Source organism: Myxocyprinus asiaticus, chromosome 31 (assembly GCF_019703515.2).
Source record: "Myxocyprinus asiaticus isolate MX2 ecotype Aquarium Trade chromosome 31, UBuf_Myxa_2, whole genome shotgun sequence".
Lineage (NCBI taxonomy): Eukaryota > Metazoa > Chordata > Actinopteri > Cypriniformes > Catostomidae > Myxocyprinus > Myxocyprinus asiaticus.
Window position 1 is genome coordinate 22,683,710 of NC_059374.1, and position 13,385 is coordinate 22,697,094.

The 13,385-nt window shown below is 37.9% G+C and overlaps 1 protein-coding gene across 2 annotated transcripts in view; it reads right to left on the minus strand.

Moving 5' to 3' along the window:
* LOC127421778 (sortilin-related receptor-like) overlaps positions 1–13,385 on the minus strand; it is a 99,036-nt gene that overhangs the window by 45,498 nt on the left and 40,153 nt on the right. For both annotated transcript variants that reach the window (XM_051664911.1, XM_051664912.1), the window contains exons 7-8: positions 1,151–1,252; positions 879–1,048 (exon numbers count right to left, since the gene is read on the minus strand). In XM_051664911.1, the coding sequence (XP_051520871.1) occupies positions 879–1,048; positions 1,151–1,252 (272 nt within the window). The remainder of the gene's footprint in view (positions 1–878; positions 1,049–1,150; positions 1,253–13,385) is intronic.

Genomic DNA, 13,385 nt, shown 5'->3' on the forward strand with positions numbered 1-13,385 from the left:
AATCAAAAAACTTTGAAACAATTTTTCTCAGTTTCACTGTTAGAGTAGTTAATGCCTTTTGGCTTTTTAGGGCAGCCTATTTCGATGTGGCATTCATATCTGCCAATAGAGGTGCTCTTTGAAAATGCCAATGGTGTAAGAGCCAAGTACACTGCATCTGCATTCCGCACTGCAGTAATTGCGTCTGTTCTCTCAGGCGGCCGGTGCTGAGCTCAGTGGTTTGGCAGCGGTTGAGATCCCACTTTGTCGCAGAGTAAAACAATAGCACGTCCTTGGAAAGCCATGTAAGAATGATGGATTGCTTTCTACTGACAGTGTGAGCGGAGGGACTGGTGGGTGTAGACATACAGTAGCTCTCACATTATAGAGACGAGGCCTCCCTAACCTGCTTATGGGTTGAGGCATGCACAGCCAAAATGAATTTGCAGCACCAATGAGTGTAAGTTACTAAACCAAAAAAGTTCAAGTGAAGGTGAAGAGGCCATGAGCTGTGCAAGACTGGGGCTTAACATGATGCAGCTATGTAGGACATGGTTCTGAATCAACATCCTTGTTGGCCCTGGGACAACATTCACAATCAACATATCAGATTTTAGGGTTAGGTTTAGGGTTAGTGTTACAGCATCATTCATATCAAACTATAATTTCCCTCTGATTTAGGGATTATGATTGGTGTTAAGACAAAGTCCATTTAAGGCAAGTTAGATCACCCGGTGGTCATGTTCGCAAAGCCTATTGGTCGATGATTGAAACTATTTTCTATGGATACGAGCTCCTATCTACTTAAATGGGGAAAGTCTGAAATCTAAATAAAAACGGTTTGTTACGCCATCAGTGGATGTAGAAGGCCTTACACACTCTGTAATGTTCAGCTGTACCTAATGAGGGTGTTGCTGCCCGAGCCTTCAGGACTGTAGTACAACACATTCTCCAGAGAAAGAGAGAAGGCCAGGCCCTGTGTGTCTGAGATGTACAGGTGTGTGACATTGTTATTGTGGTTCACACACACGAACACCTGGTCCTCCGAAGCATCTGCTATGTAGTACTCCTGCAGAAAGGGGAATTGCAGACAGGTAAACCATATGATGCTTTATAAGTCATAGCTATAGTATTAATCTATCAAAGACTAAATGAAGGTGACAGCACTCACTGTGATAGGGTGGCGGGTGTTAAACTGGGCTGCTCTCATTGGCTGGCGGTTGTAGGAAACCCACAGCTGGACAGACTGAGGTTCATGGCTCCCCAACAATGTCTGAGGAAACACAATGACACAGTGAGCTTCACTATCCAAGGTATATTAAACCAGAAATTATATAGGGGAGATCAGGACAAGTTATCACTTTTTACTCCTGTGAATAAATTTTTCAGGGTATGTTTATTTTTGAAGTTTTGCCAATTTCTGTAAAGGTACGTAACTTTATGGCGACAAAAAAAAAAAAAAAATCTACTGAACAGTTTAACCGGTATTGCCCAGGAAAAAATATACAGTTCATTGAACACACTTTGATCTTTTCTGACAACAGCATGCCCCAATAACAGGGAATGATGTTACACTATAGGGGGTAAGTTGTCACAATGGAACCTGCCATCAAACAACCTATTAGGGATACAAAAGTTGTCACAAAACAGGTTTTTAACTTATTCATTGAAAAGAACAGACTGTGAGACATCACTTTGACTTGCAAATTGAATGTTTTACTCTACTTTTCAATTTTTACAAATAAGAGCAATATTTAGCCAATGAAATGTATTAGAGAAAAAACTAGAAAAATGTATATTCTCTATAGAAATTTAAATGAATTTGTCATGAATTTTCCAGCTTTAAACACAATTTAAAAATGTCCTTATATTTTGAGTTTTTATGACTGTGGGAACCCTGCTAACAGCAAAAGCAAAAAATATAACAATATTTATGAATATTTGTATTTGTATAATATAGTTTATAATATTTTATTTAAAAAATTATTTGGATGACTGAATAAAAATAAATAAATAAATAAAAATTGATGTTTTTGACCTACGTATTTGGATTCAACATGCGAAACCACCTCTAGAGAAAACAAATTTGTGTAATTGGACTTTTACAAAACCATTAACGAGATATACCCTAGTGACAACTAGCCAAAATTATTAGTTAAAGAGAGCTAGGGCTGTTGCATTGGCAAATTTTTACCACTGTGGTGATTAAGGGTCAATCACTGCCGCTGAATGTTATTGCACAGTGGTTGGAGGGCGGGGGAGGTGGTTCACTCAAATTGTGTGTTTATTGTGGATCAAATTTTAAAAAGTGCGTCATTGAACATGGAACAGAAATTAAACAATTTGTAAAATATCACAAAATACCTAAAACCATAAAAAAATGGCTTTATAATATCTGTCAGTTATTGCACCAATAGCCTATCTTATACATTGGCAACATGTCAACAGCTAGAAATATTCCAGAATGTCAAAATCTGTTAATATAGCTAAACTTGAACATTCAACAAGACTAGCTGCCTTGGCTGACAGCTTTTCAATTGTTGTTCAAAACAAAACAATATTGTCCGGTTTTAGAGAGGGCCTTGCTGGGGTTATGATGTTTCTAGATGCACTGAATACACGTTCAGTCAACGAAATTACTGACAAAATGTATGATGCTTTTTTTTTTTTTTCGATAACAATGACAGGACGGACATCAATACGCATCATGAGGATAGTTAAACAATTCTACTTAAAACATACACTACCGGTAAAAAGTTTACGGCCACTTACTCATTCTTTATTATTTTTTTTTTCTTTACATTTTAGAATAATAGTTAAGTCATCAAAACTATGGAATAAGTAAGGGTTAATCCAGGGCTAGGTGTGCGTTAAACGATTTTAAATGCATGATATGGAGGTGAAGAACCACCCAACTCGAAGTGGAAGGTGGTTGCCTCCGCGAAGTGCATTTAAAATCGTTTAACGCACACCTACCCTTGGATTATCCCACTTATACCATGGTTAATGGCCAGAATTGATTAGTTACAGCTGTCATAATTTTTTTTGCAGTGCAAATTTTACTGTAAAACTAAAAATAATGGTGAATTTTATCTAAGATATCTACTCTTTCTCTGCCTATTGAGACACAGAGAAAAAGTAGTGCGACCACACACTTGGTCAAAACTGTGAATTTAATTGCACAATCCAGAAATAATAATATCCACAGAACGTAGAAGGGTTGGCACTCCAGAAAAAAATTATTTAATTTTTATTCATTGAAAAACGGAAAAACCGACGTTACAAACATGGCAGTGACAGTAAGAAGCACTTACTGTTTGATAAGGGGAAAACCATTCAAAACACTCTGGAATCTGCAGATTTTGACCTCTGAGACATCGGTATAGTATAGCGTAGTAGCAAGGCTGCACGATTGACTGAATTAAGAATGAAATTGCAATTTGTCCATGAACGGTAGCGCTTCTCCGCAAAAGGGGGGAGTGGCCTCTATTGGCTATAGGCGGCACTTCAGCACATAACATACACAGCACATTACAGTTTAAATCATCTTGCATCGCCTTGCCGGACATCGAAAGATGCATTTAATAGGTCCTGATTTCCTTCTCTCACCCTCCGTGCAAAACAAGCTGAATTCCATTATATTAGCTATGCTGTTGAAAGTGGTTAGGAAATGTTTTCAGTTGCTATAGCTCACTCTGCTTGCTCTGTAATGTTATGCTGCTAGGGTTACAAACAGCGCATTAATATCAACGGTGATTAAAACTGACCGGAACTAACTGTGCATTCAACTGTTTTAACAGCACGCATTCCAGTCAATCAGAATACAGTATTCGAACAGACCATGGCATAACAGAAATGGAACTATGGGAATTATGTTGTGACTAAAAAAATAAATACATCCAAAATAAATCAAAACTGTGTTATATTTTAGCATCTTCAAAATAGTCACCCTTTGCCTAGAATTTGCAGACATGTACTCTTGACATTTTCTCAACCAACTTCTTGAGGTTTCACCCTGGGATGCTTTTTAAACAGTATTGAAGTTCCCATCTATATTGGGCACTTATTGGCTGCTTTTCTTTATTATTCAGTCCAAATCATCCATTTCAAAAACTTTTTTTTTTTTTTTTAATAAAATTTTAGTTTTGTTTATGAAATAAATATGTTGGCACAATTATATTTCTGTCTACAACACTAATTTAAAACTTTTAAGCATACGCCTTCAGATCAAAAGATTTTTAAGATCATGAGAAACATTTCAGTCAAGTGACCCCAAACATTTGAATGGCAGTGTACTGTTGACGAAAATAGGACATAAAATAAATAACACAGCAATATATTACCAATGAACTTACAATGTTTTATTTGGAAAAAGAAAAACCTTGTTGAATAAAACCTCGCTAAACGATCCAGTCATAATATTGAGCATACTATTGAGGATCTGAGCTGCAGGAGCTAAAAAGCTGAACACTTATAAACTGAAGCGCTTAGTGGGTTAATCACCTTTTTTCAAAAGGCATCCTATATGACATTAATCAGCTATATCAACAAAATAAATATAATATAATATTACCACTAACATCTGCACTTAAAATGCGTGAATCCACAACTGAGCTTGTACTAAATTGCATGAATCTGCACAGACAATTAAACAAATTATGTAACTCACATTGTGAATAGGCCGGTGCTGTAACAATGCGCTGTGAAGCGCAAAATCCTAAAGTCTCTTTTAAAACTGAAAATTAAAACGTCTCTAGAATTAAGAATCGACAACACAGTAACTAAGGATCCAAAACTTCACTATACTCATATGCTATTATTTCATTAATTTATTTCACATTTTCACAAGGTCTTATAAGTTGATACATTTAAGTGAACATCATCCCCGTTGGCACTCCACCACCGCGGTGGGGCAGTTGTCACAGTGATCCTAGCAGACCTAGACACAGAGGGTGTAAATAGCAACTTGCTTCACTACTTTCCACTGGGACATGGTGCAGTAAAAAATTACAATAAAACTGTAGAGAGCCATAAAAGTTTTTTATTTGACCATATTTTATATCTGATAATCTGACACCTTCAGCTACCATAAACCATGGCACATTATCATTATCAATGAGGGTCAGAATGACAGCCAGTATCAGAGGTAGGAGATATGCCCAACCAGCACTGTATTCACTGGGGTCCTGTACCTAATACAGCTTAATAAGCACTGCTGGGGATATGAAAAACAAAACACAGCCTGTCTCATTTATATGTCTAAAACTGTTCATTTTTCAAAGATGAAAGAGTAGGGAAGCTGCTGCTAGCAGCAGGATATCACTTCTGGCTAGTCGGAGTCCCAGCAGCTTAGATGTTTCTCTGTCGAGCAGTGTCCAAAATGAGCAATGCTTGTACTCTTTCTTCCTGTTTTATAATCCTTCACTTTGCTCTAATCAATTCTGAAGTTCAGGTCGATCCATCAGTCTTTTGCTTGTCTGACAGCTTGACACGCTTAATCAAGCTGTGGGTGAGTTACTTACATCAGTTTTTCCATCGAGTCCTAAGAAACATCATTTGCTGCATTATAATTTCACTATAATAAACACAGATAAAGTAAAGCCAAACAAAAGCTATGTGATACTGATGAGAAAAAAAGATGCCATTAAAGGTGACAAACGCAATACTAGATGAAAAAGGAAACAAATGTCCATACCAAGGTTGTTATAGTTTTGCATTTTCAAATGCGTTTTTATTTTAATACCATTTTAAAATATACTTAACACATTTTTGCTTTAGTTAAGTTTTACTTTGTTTCAGCAATTGTTTTGCTAGTTAGTTTTGTTTTTATTATATGGACACATTTTAATTGAGTTTTTACATGTATCAGTTCAGGAATCAACATAACATTACATGAGTTATTTACATCTAAAATAAGCAAAACCTTTTCAATTGAAATTAAATGAAACGTTTTACACAGATTATATTTGTCCATTATAGTTCACCCAAATATATAAACATTTTATCATTATTTACTCACCCTCATATAGAAATAAACCAGAATATTTTTGTCCATTATAGTTCACCCAAAAATAAACATTTTATCATTTATCATTTCAAGTTGGACATTCATAACTTTATCAGTATAAGATAAATTCAGTGACTGCTCTGACTGATGTGTAAGTGTTTTTACTTCACTAAAAAGAACCGGCTCACAAGAGTCATCTGCTCGGGAATCAGACAACACTGGGCATGCTATGTGTTTTGCGCTGTAGATTTTAAAGAGCTGGCTCATAAGAGTAATTTGTTCGGGAATCAGAATACACAGGGTGTGCTGCGTTTTTCACGCTGTAGATTCAGTAGGGGGCAGCACTGCCACTGAAATGTATTTTGGTACAGTGTTTGGCCCGCATAGGTGGAAAATTGCAGGTGCAAGAACCGTTAACGGAACAAAAAGTCATGAAAATCATTCTGTTCTGATATTTTCCTAAACCTGGGCCACACTAATTAAATTTTCCTAGATCATGTTCCAAGGCCCAAAAGGCTTGCGAGACAGGGCTGGCAATGGGTTAAAATTCAAACTGATTGAAACTGATTTATTGGGTCAGCAGGAAAAAAGCCTGACAGATAAGAAGGGCTTTTAAAGGCATGATCATCCAGACTAACAAGTTTAACCACTTACTTGTCTAAACAGCACAAAGGCTCAGTGTTTTCTTTCTAGTTTTTCCGTGCTGCCTGGTTTACACACTATTCATGCTATTGATTTATCTAGCTGTTAACGGCTGTCTCCAGGAACATACTGCAGTGCCGTGAAAGCAGCCAAATTACAATCTGGCTTTAGAAAGCCGAGAAGAGGGAGATCTTGTGAAACAGACGCTGTTGCCTGGAGAGCTTAAGAGAGCACAAAGTGTTATAACAACAATCTAATCAAACACCAGCGACGAACACATACAAAGCCAGAGGAATAAAGGGAACACTTATAATACCATGGTATTACAATGTTTTTTGGACATGGTACCATAGTAATTCCATAATTCCTTGGCATTCTTGGTCTTTAGAGTATGAGGTACAGTAAATACCATGGTATATGTCTACAGCAATCATTCAGTACCATGGTATATTTCAGTATACAGTATTACCATGTTTTTGGGACATTTACCATGGTAATACTATGGTATATTTTGAAGTACCTTGATAATCCATGTAAAATGGCAACCATTCTCTACCATAGTAGAAATCAAAGTACTATGGTATTGATATCATTGAACCATCTCTTAAAATAGTACCAAAAAGTACCATGGTACAACCATGGTTTTCTGGACATATGCCATGCTACTATCATGTTTTTATGGACATTTAACATGGTACTACCAAGTTTTTTGGCACATGTTCCAAGGCAGTACCATTGTAAGTACCTTGGAATATTATGGTAATACCATGGTACATTAAGTTTAGTACCACGGTAGATATCAAAGTGCCATTGTAGTGCTATCTGATACAATCACTGTACCATGGTGCTGCCACAGTACCTTTTTGTAATAGGTGGATGGACTGTTTCTTTAAATATGCAAATAAATGCATCAAGATGCAAACTCAAAGGCTGAAAGGTGGTATTGTGGATTTCAATAGCCTCATAACTACCACCTTTCGAATAGAGGTGCTGCAAGATTGGCTGCACAATGTTTTTGTGTAATTGAACTTTTAATGAATCCTGTCAGTTGGTCAGAGGTCGAAAATTTCTCCCAAGGTTCCATTTGCACCCAACACGTACACCCAGCCTCCAATTTTAACACTCAGAGTATCATTAAGCATTTATAGTCAGTTACCCAAAAACAGCCTAAGTAAGCAAACTGTCATCTCTTATTCTGCCGCCATAGCATTCAAGTGTCCCTGACAACAAACTTGACTTCAAAATTCGCCTGCAAGAAGCCTTCTATTCTTATACACCAACATGAAAAGGATTGTTTCTGGCACAGGCGATCTAATGAATATTTGGCTTTGGAATCACTCTGCCTTCTTTTTGGAGGAGGCATTTATCTCTGAAACAACAGCCGTACTGTGCTGGCAGTCTCTCCGATAGCTTAGTCTGGAAGAGAGAGCAGCCTTTCAAGCATGAGTGAGAATGTGTAGATGTGGTGCGCTGAAGGAACACAGTGTGAGAATTCTTGATGGTTCAAGTTGAGGACTTGAGGACAACTGTAGTGACCCTGGTAAAGAAATCAAAGCAGATAATAATATTGTGTCACAGTGTTTCCCGCACTGCTAGTGGCACAACAAAATAAAGGATATTCTACTCGAGTTCTGAGTTCAGTCTGAAATGAATGCGATGAGATAAAAGATTCAGTATGTTTACATTCGCAGTTATTATCGAGGTAGAGTAGTATTTTGCATACTCCAGCTGTCTTTCCAAGTATGTGACACAATGCTTAATCGAATATTTGAAGGAAGGAGGTCAGCTACGGAAATGTAAATACACGTTGCGCTTCACCTCTGTCTTTTGGAGTATGCGCACAATGTGGAGGAGATTAACGTGTACTCATGCTGGACGAAGCCGAGCTGCAATCACATTATCAAGGTTAGTTAGTTGATTCTTATTATGAATCGGTCAAAAAGAAGTTATCTGTTTAAATCAGTCTAACAAATCACTCGCTAAAACCATCAGAACGGTTACTGAATTAACATCCAACTTGCTTACTTGATGTTTATGAAAACGTGTCCTTACAAATCCACATACAAGTGTTCTGTTGTAATAAATGTAATTAAAAAATATATATACAATTTGTTGCAAAAATAGTACCGTTTTGTTAAGCATGTAGTTACTACCTATTTAATGCTGATTGCTGTGCTGTGATTGACAGTTAAATTCAAACTCTCCTTCCATCTCTTATGCTAAGGAGTTTTCCGTGAATACATTCTTTAATCAAAATTCATTTTACACCCCGAAACCTGGTTATCACTAGAATGGCTCAGTGGATTATAGGGAGGTGAGGACGTGAGAGGAAAAAAGGCTTAATTATTACTAAGGATCTCTACGACATTATGGATAAATCCCTCAGATGAGAGGACCTTGGTTTCCACAGCTTTAATTAGTCTAAAAAGCTTCTCACTGCCAAAGGCTCTAGTGATATTCATTATGGTAATCCTATTAGCCTGTTGCAGATAGAGGGACTCCACACAATGAGAGCAAGAGAGTGAATCATTTAGACACAGTATCTGAAAGAGAAGAGGATGAAAAGACAAAAAAGTGGGGGGAAAGAGTGATGTGACATCAGCGTCGTCTGTGTGGCAAGATACATTGTGTTTTCTCTGTGAGCTGTAGAGTCTGACTTTCGAGAGTGTGTGTGTGTGTGTGTGTGTGAGAGAGTGAGAGAGAGAGAGAGAGAGAGAGAGAGAGCTGCTCTAGGGGTAGGACTGGCAAACAGGGTCAGGCCACACACAGCCATCACCAAGCCAATGTTTTTGACAAGTCTGTCCTTTTCCCTCCCCTTAAGCATAGAGATATTTACAACCAACCCAGCCAGAAGAATTCCAGGGAGCTGCTTGCACTGGCCTTTTTTTATCTGTCTATCATGTTTAGGGATTCATATTTTCAAATATCAACTAGTTGATGGGTTGTCTAAATTGGCTAGTCGACTATTTTGTCTTAAAGTAATAGTTCACCCACAAATGAAAATTCTCTCATTATTCACTTACCCTGATGCCATCCCAAATGTGTATGACTGTCTTTCTTCAGCAGATTTAGCACTGTCAGGTCCTTATAAAGGAAGTACACAGGAAGTCCAAAAGTCATATTTAGGCAGCATAAAAGTAATCCACACGACTCCAGTAGATTAATGAATGTCTTCTTAAGCAAATCGGTATGTTTGTGTAAAAAAATGCATCGATAATTAAAACGTTATTTACTTTTAAAAAGAGCTTCCTGCCAGCAGCTGACACAAAGTGTGACATAAGCGCAGCGTCGAGTTCACACAAAAATTCTGAAGCGCCGCTTATTTACGACAGAAGTACGCAGGTCATGCGAGATTTCTGCAATTTCAAACCGTATCAGAGCCCTGGATAGATGTATCGATTTAAAGTTAAAAACATTTTAATATTTGGTGGTGAATTTGTTAGAAAAGCATTGCTTTTTAATGGCTATAGCAGGACAATTTTAAAGAATTAACTTCTCAGAGAGGGTTTTAGCATGCTGACAGTCCCAAAGTTGATGTCATTGTCATTTCAGAGGAGTTACATTTTTAAATGTTTCCCCTTTAAGCACCTATTTTAAAAATATTAAAGCTAAAAAAAAGAAAGAAAGAACTTACATAGCCCCACTAATTGGCTAGTAGCTTGTTGAATGACTTGTTGATCATCCTGACCCAACTCTAATCTTATAATGGACCCCTGTTTATTGTCCTTACGATAATCTTGTTTAATACGTTATGCAGACAAACCCACAAATTCTACAAGCAGTTTAATGGTCTAACCATAATTACCACTATGATTATCCTGTTGTAAATCCATCCACTCAGCTAGCAAAATAACCAAATTGGTTTAAAAAACTTCAGTGAGACTGTGGCTCACCAGAACATGGGGAGCAAATTTCTCATAACCAGTTGTGGAATGATCCGAAAAGTCATTTAAAAGGTGGGGGCATATGTGTTTGTTTGTTTCAGTGCAACGCATCCAACGCTGGTAAAAACCAAAGTGATGCTCTATGAAATGAGATACAGATGGCCTTCAAAACCACTGCTGTTCGGGATCCTTAATACACCACTTTCCATGAATGAGAACATTTGGAACACCCTGAGGTCTTTATGGTATTCTAGTCCCTAGATATGGCATTGGTCCCTCCTTCAGTGTAGACCTATGGGATTTTTTTGGGCGATTTCTGGCTGTATTTTGGCCATTCACCAGGAGAAAATCGCAAGCCTGATCGTTAGAAAAGTTACAGCACATCTCTCCTTAACAAGCAACACCATTTGCATTATCATTCATGTTTGGCGCAGAAACGGTGCTGGACAAATATGCAACAAAATTTAATACACAAAGTTAGAGCAGAGAGATGAAATACATGCTTTTTCAGCTACAAAGGACCTTTCACATTCTTGTTTGAAACAGCTAGACTGAGCTTAACAAAATTAAGCAAAACGCAGGGGGTCTTGAGACACATTTTCTTTTAGTTTAACTACTTTTAACTTCACACAGCACCTTAAAACGTGTACCGAGTGGCAGAGAAAATAATAAAGAAATGGACTAAATATTTAAATAAAAAAATCTGCTGTTATTCTTGAGAACTAATTTGTCATCTATGTGATCCTGGCTCGCAAGAATTTGGGAACAAAAAAAATGGGTCGTGGACCAAACAATTTTAAGAACTCCTAGGTTATAGGTTTTCAAAAGCCGTTGCTTTAACCAAAGTGATGCTCTATTAAATGATTAACAGATCAAGTAAATTAATTACAGATGGCCTTGAATACCTATGCCTTTCAGGATCCGTAGTGCACCATCTTCCATAAGCGAGAACAATGGGAGCAATTATGAAACAGTTTCTTGGTATTAGACCAGCAGAGCTCGCTGGCGATAGTACAGTGGAGTGCTGAAGACAGGACCATATGGCGGCACTGGGCAGCAGAACACACTTAAGTGGTGCATGAGTGGTTAGAAACACCCCAGGGAAACCAAGCCACAACTTCATTAACAGAACATACATCAGAGCTGTCAGGTAGGCAGTTCCTCCGCCGCGCTCTCCAGAAGGGCTGCAACGATGCCATCCGCACAGCACCGCTTATAATTAGCCCTCAAACTCCTACAGAGTCTATGGTTTACTGAAACCACATTGAAATTCTTGCCACATTAATGGGTGAATCAGGTCGGCTTTATGCAGCCTGGCAGTGCCATGTGTCAACTGACAGATGCTTCATCCAGTTCCAGGCAGTCAAACATTTGAGGTGGGATGAGGTTGGTGAGATGCCAGCCTACAGGAGGTGGAAATGATTAACCACTGAGTACACTCAAGGATTAAACCTGAGAGTCAGATGAGGAGTTGGATTTCAACAGTGAAATCCAACACCTAACTGTGTTCACCACAGACACATAGTTACTGTTTAAGCAATCAAGTATGCAAAATTTATGGAGGCATATCAACTCAAAACTAATTTTTCAAGCAGTATAGAGTTCCCATCTCAGACATAATGCAAATATGTGAATTTGATAGATGTAGCCTATGTCCCTTTATGCTACATTTGTTATATGTGTAGTTGCTTACCACGGTAAATAAGAGTCATTAGGCAGCTGATGGATCCAAAGTGACTCGGGCTTGTTCAGACGAACAGCAAAAATCAAATTTTTTTGTTGTATCCAACTTAAATCTGTTTTGTTGTTTGTAATCCGAACAGCAAAAAAACACATGAAACCTGAGGTTTACGAACCTGATCCAAACCACAGCCATATGAGGTTATAATCAGATTTTTTAGAATGCGTCTCAGTATGAAGGTATTTCAAGAAGGTTTATTTCGTCATTTGGTACGTGGTGTGTTTAAGGTCACACAAATCATGCAGTATTGTCTGTGCTTACATTAATTTGCAACTGCATCTATGTTGGCTTCTACGTTGAGTTTCCTCTTTCAAGCCAACTAATGTCATGGAGGATCAACAATTTGAAGAGCAATTATGCTGAGCAAGTAAAGCCAATATATTTATAGCAATTTACCTGAATAATAAAAAATAAATTTTAATGGCACATACTTTTGAAGGTTTATCTATCACTCCCTTGAGTACTGCAGTTTATTTCCGCAACAATAACAGAAGAACACATGTTAAGCAAGTTCAACCATATAGCGCACTGGCAATATGTTTGCCAAGCTCTTTCATCTGCAAAACATTTGCATCAAGTTCTTTTCTGGCCTTACAAATTGGATTTGAAATGCAAATCAGATTTGTGTGCGGTGTAAACACAAGCCTTACAGTACACTTATTACAGTTTCAATTGATCTGTTGCAACCTGGGGTTTAGTGCAACCTTAAGGGTACAATAGTCATAGCTCATTGATCACCCCTTACAAGATTCAACCCTGCAACCTTTCAGTTATCAAATGATATCATTAACCACTACAAGCACCATCCTTTCATTACCAGATCAAACATAATGAGGCAGCCATTTCACTGTGAGTTATTTCAGAGTGAGTTCATCCCATTACTGGCCCTTCATTGTCATGGTCATTGCAAGAATTACCCTCCTGCCACAAAGAGCAGAAATTCAGCGTAAGGTACACAAACCAGCAAATCTCCTCATCTGACTCTCAGGCTTTAAATAAGCCTGTTATCGCTACCTGCTCATCTTGAGTGGGATCGTTCTGAAGAGTGTTGACTCACACTCAAAGGAGAGGCATTCAGCTGGGGTTGGCACCGATCTGACTCTCTGCAATCTCTATATTTTCTGTTTTTCAT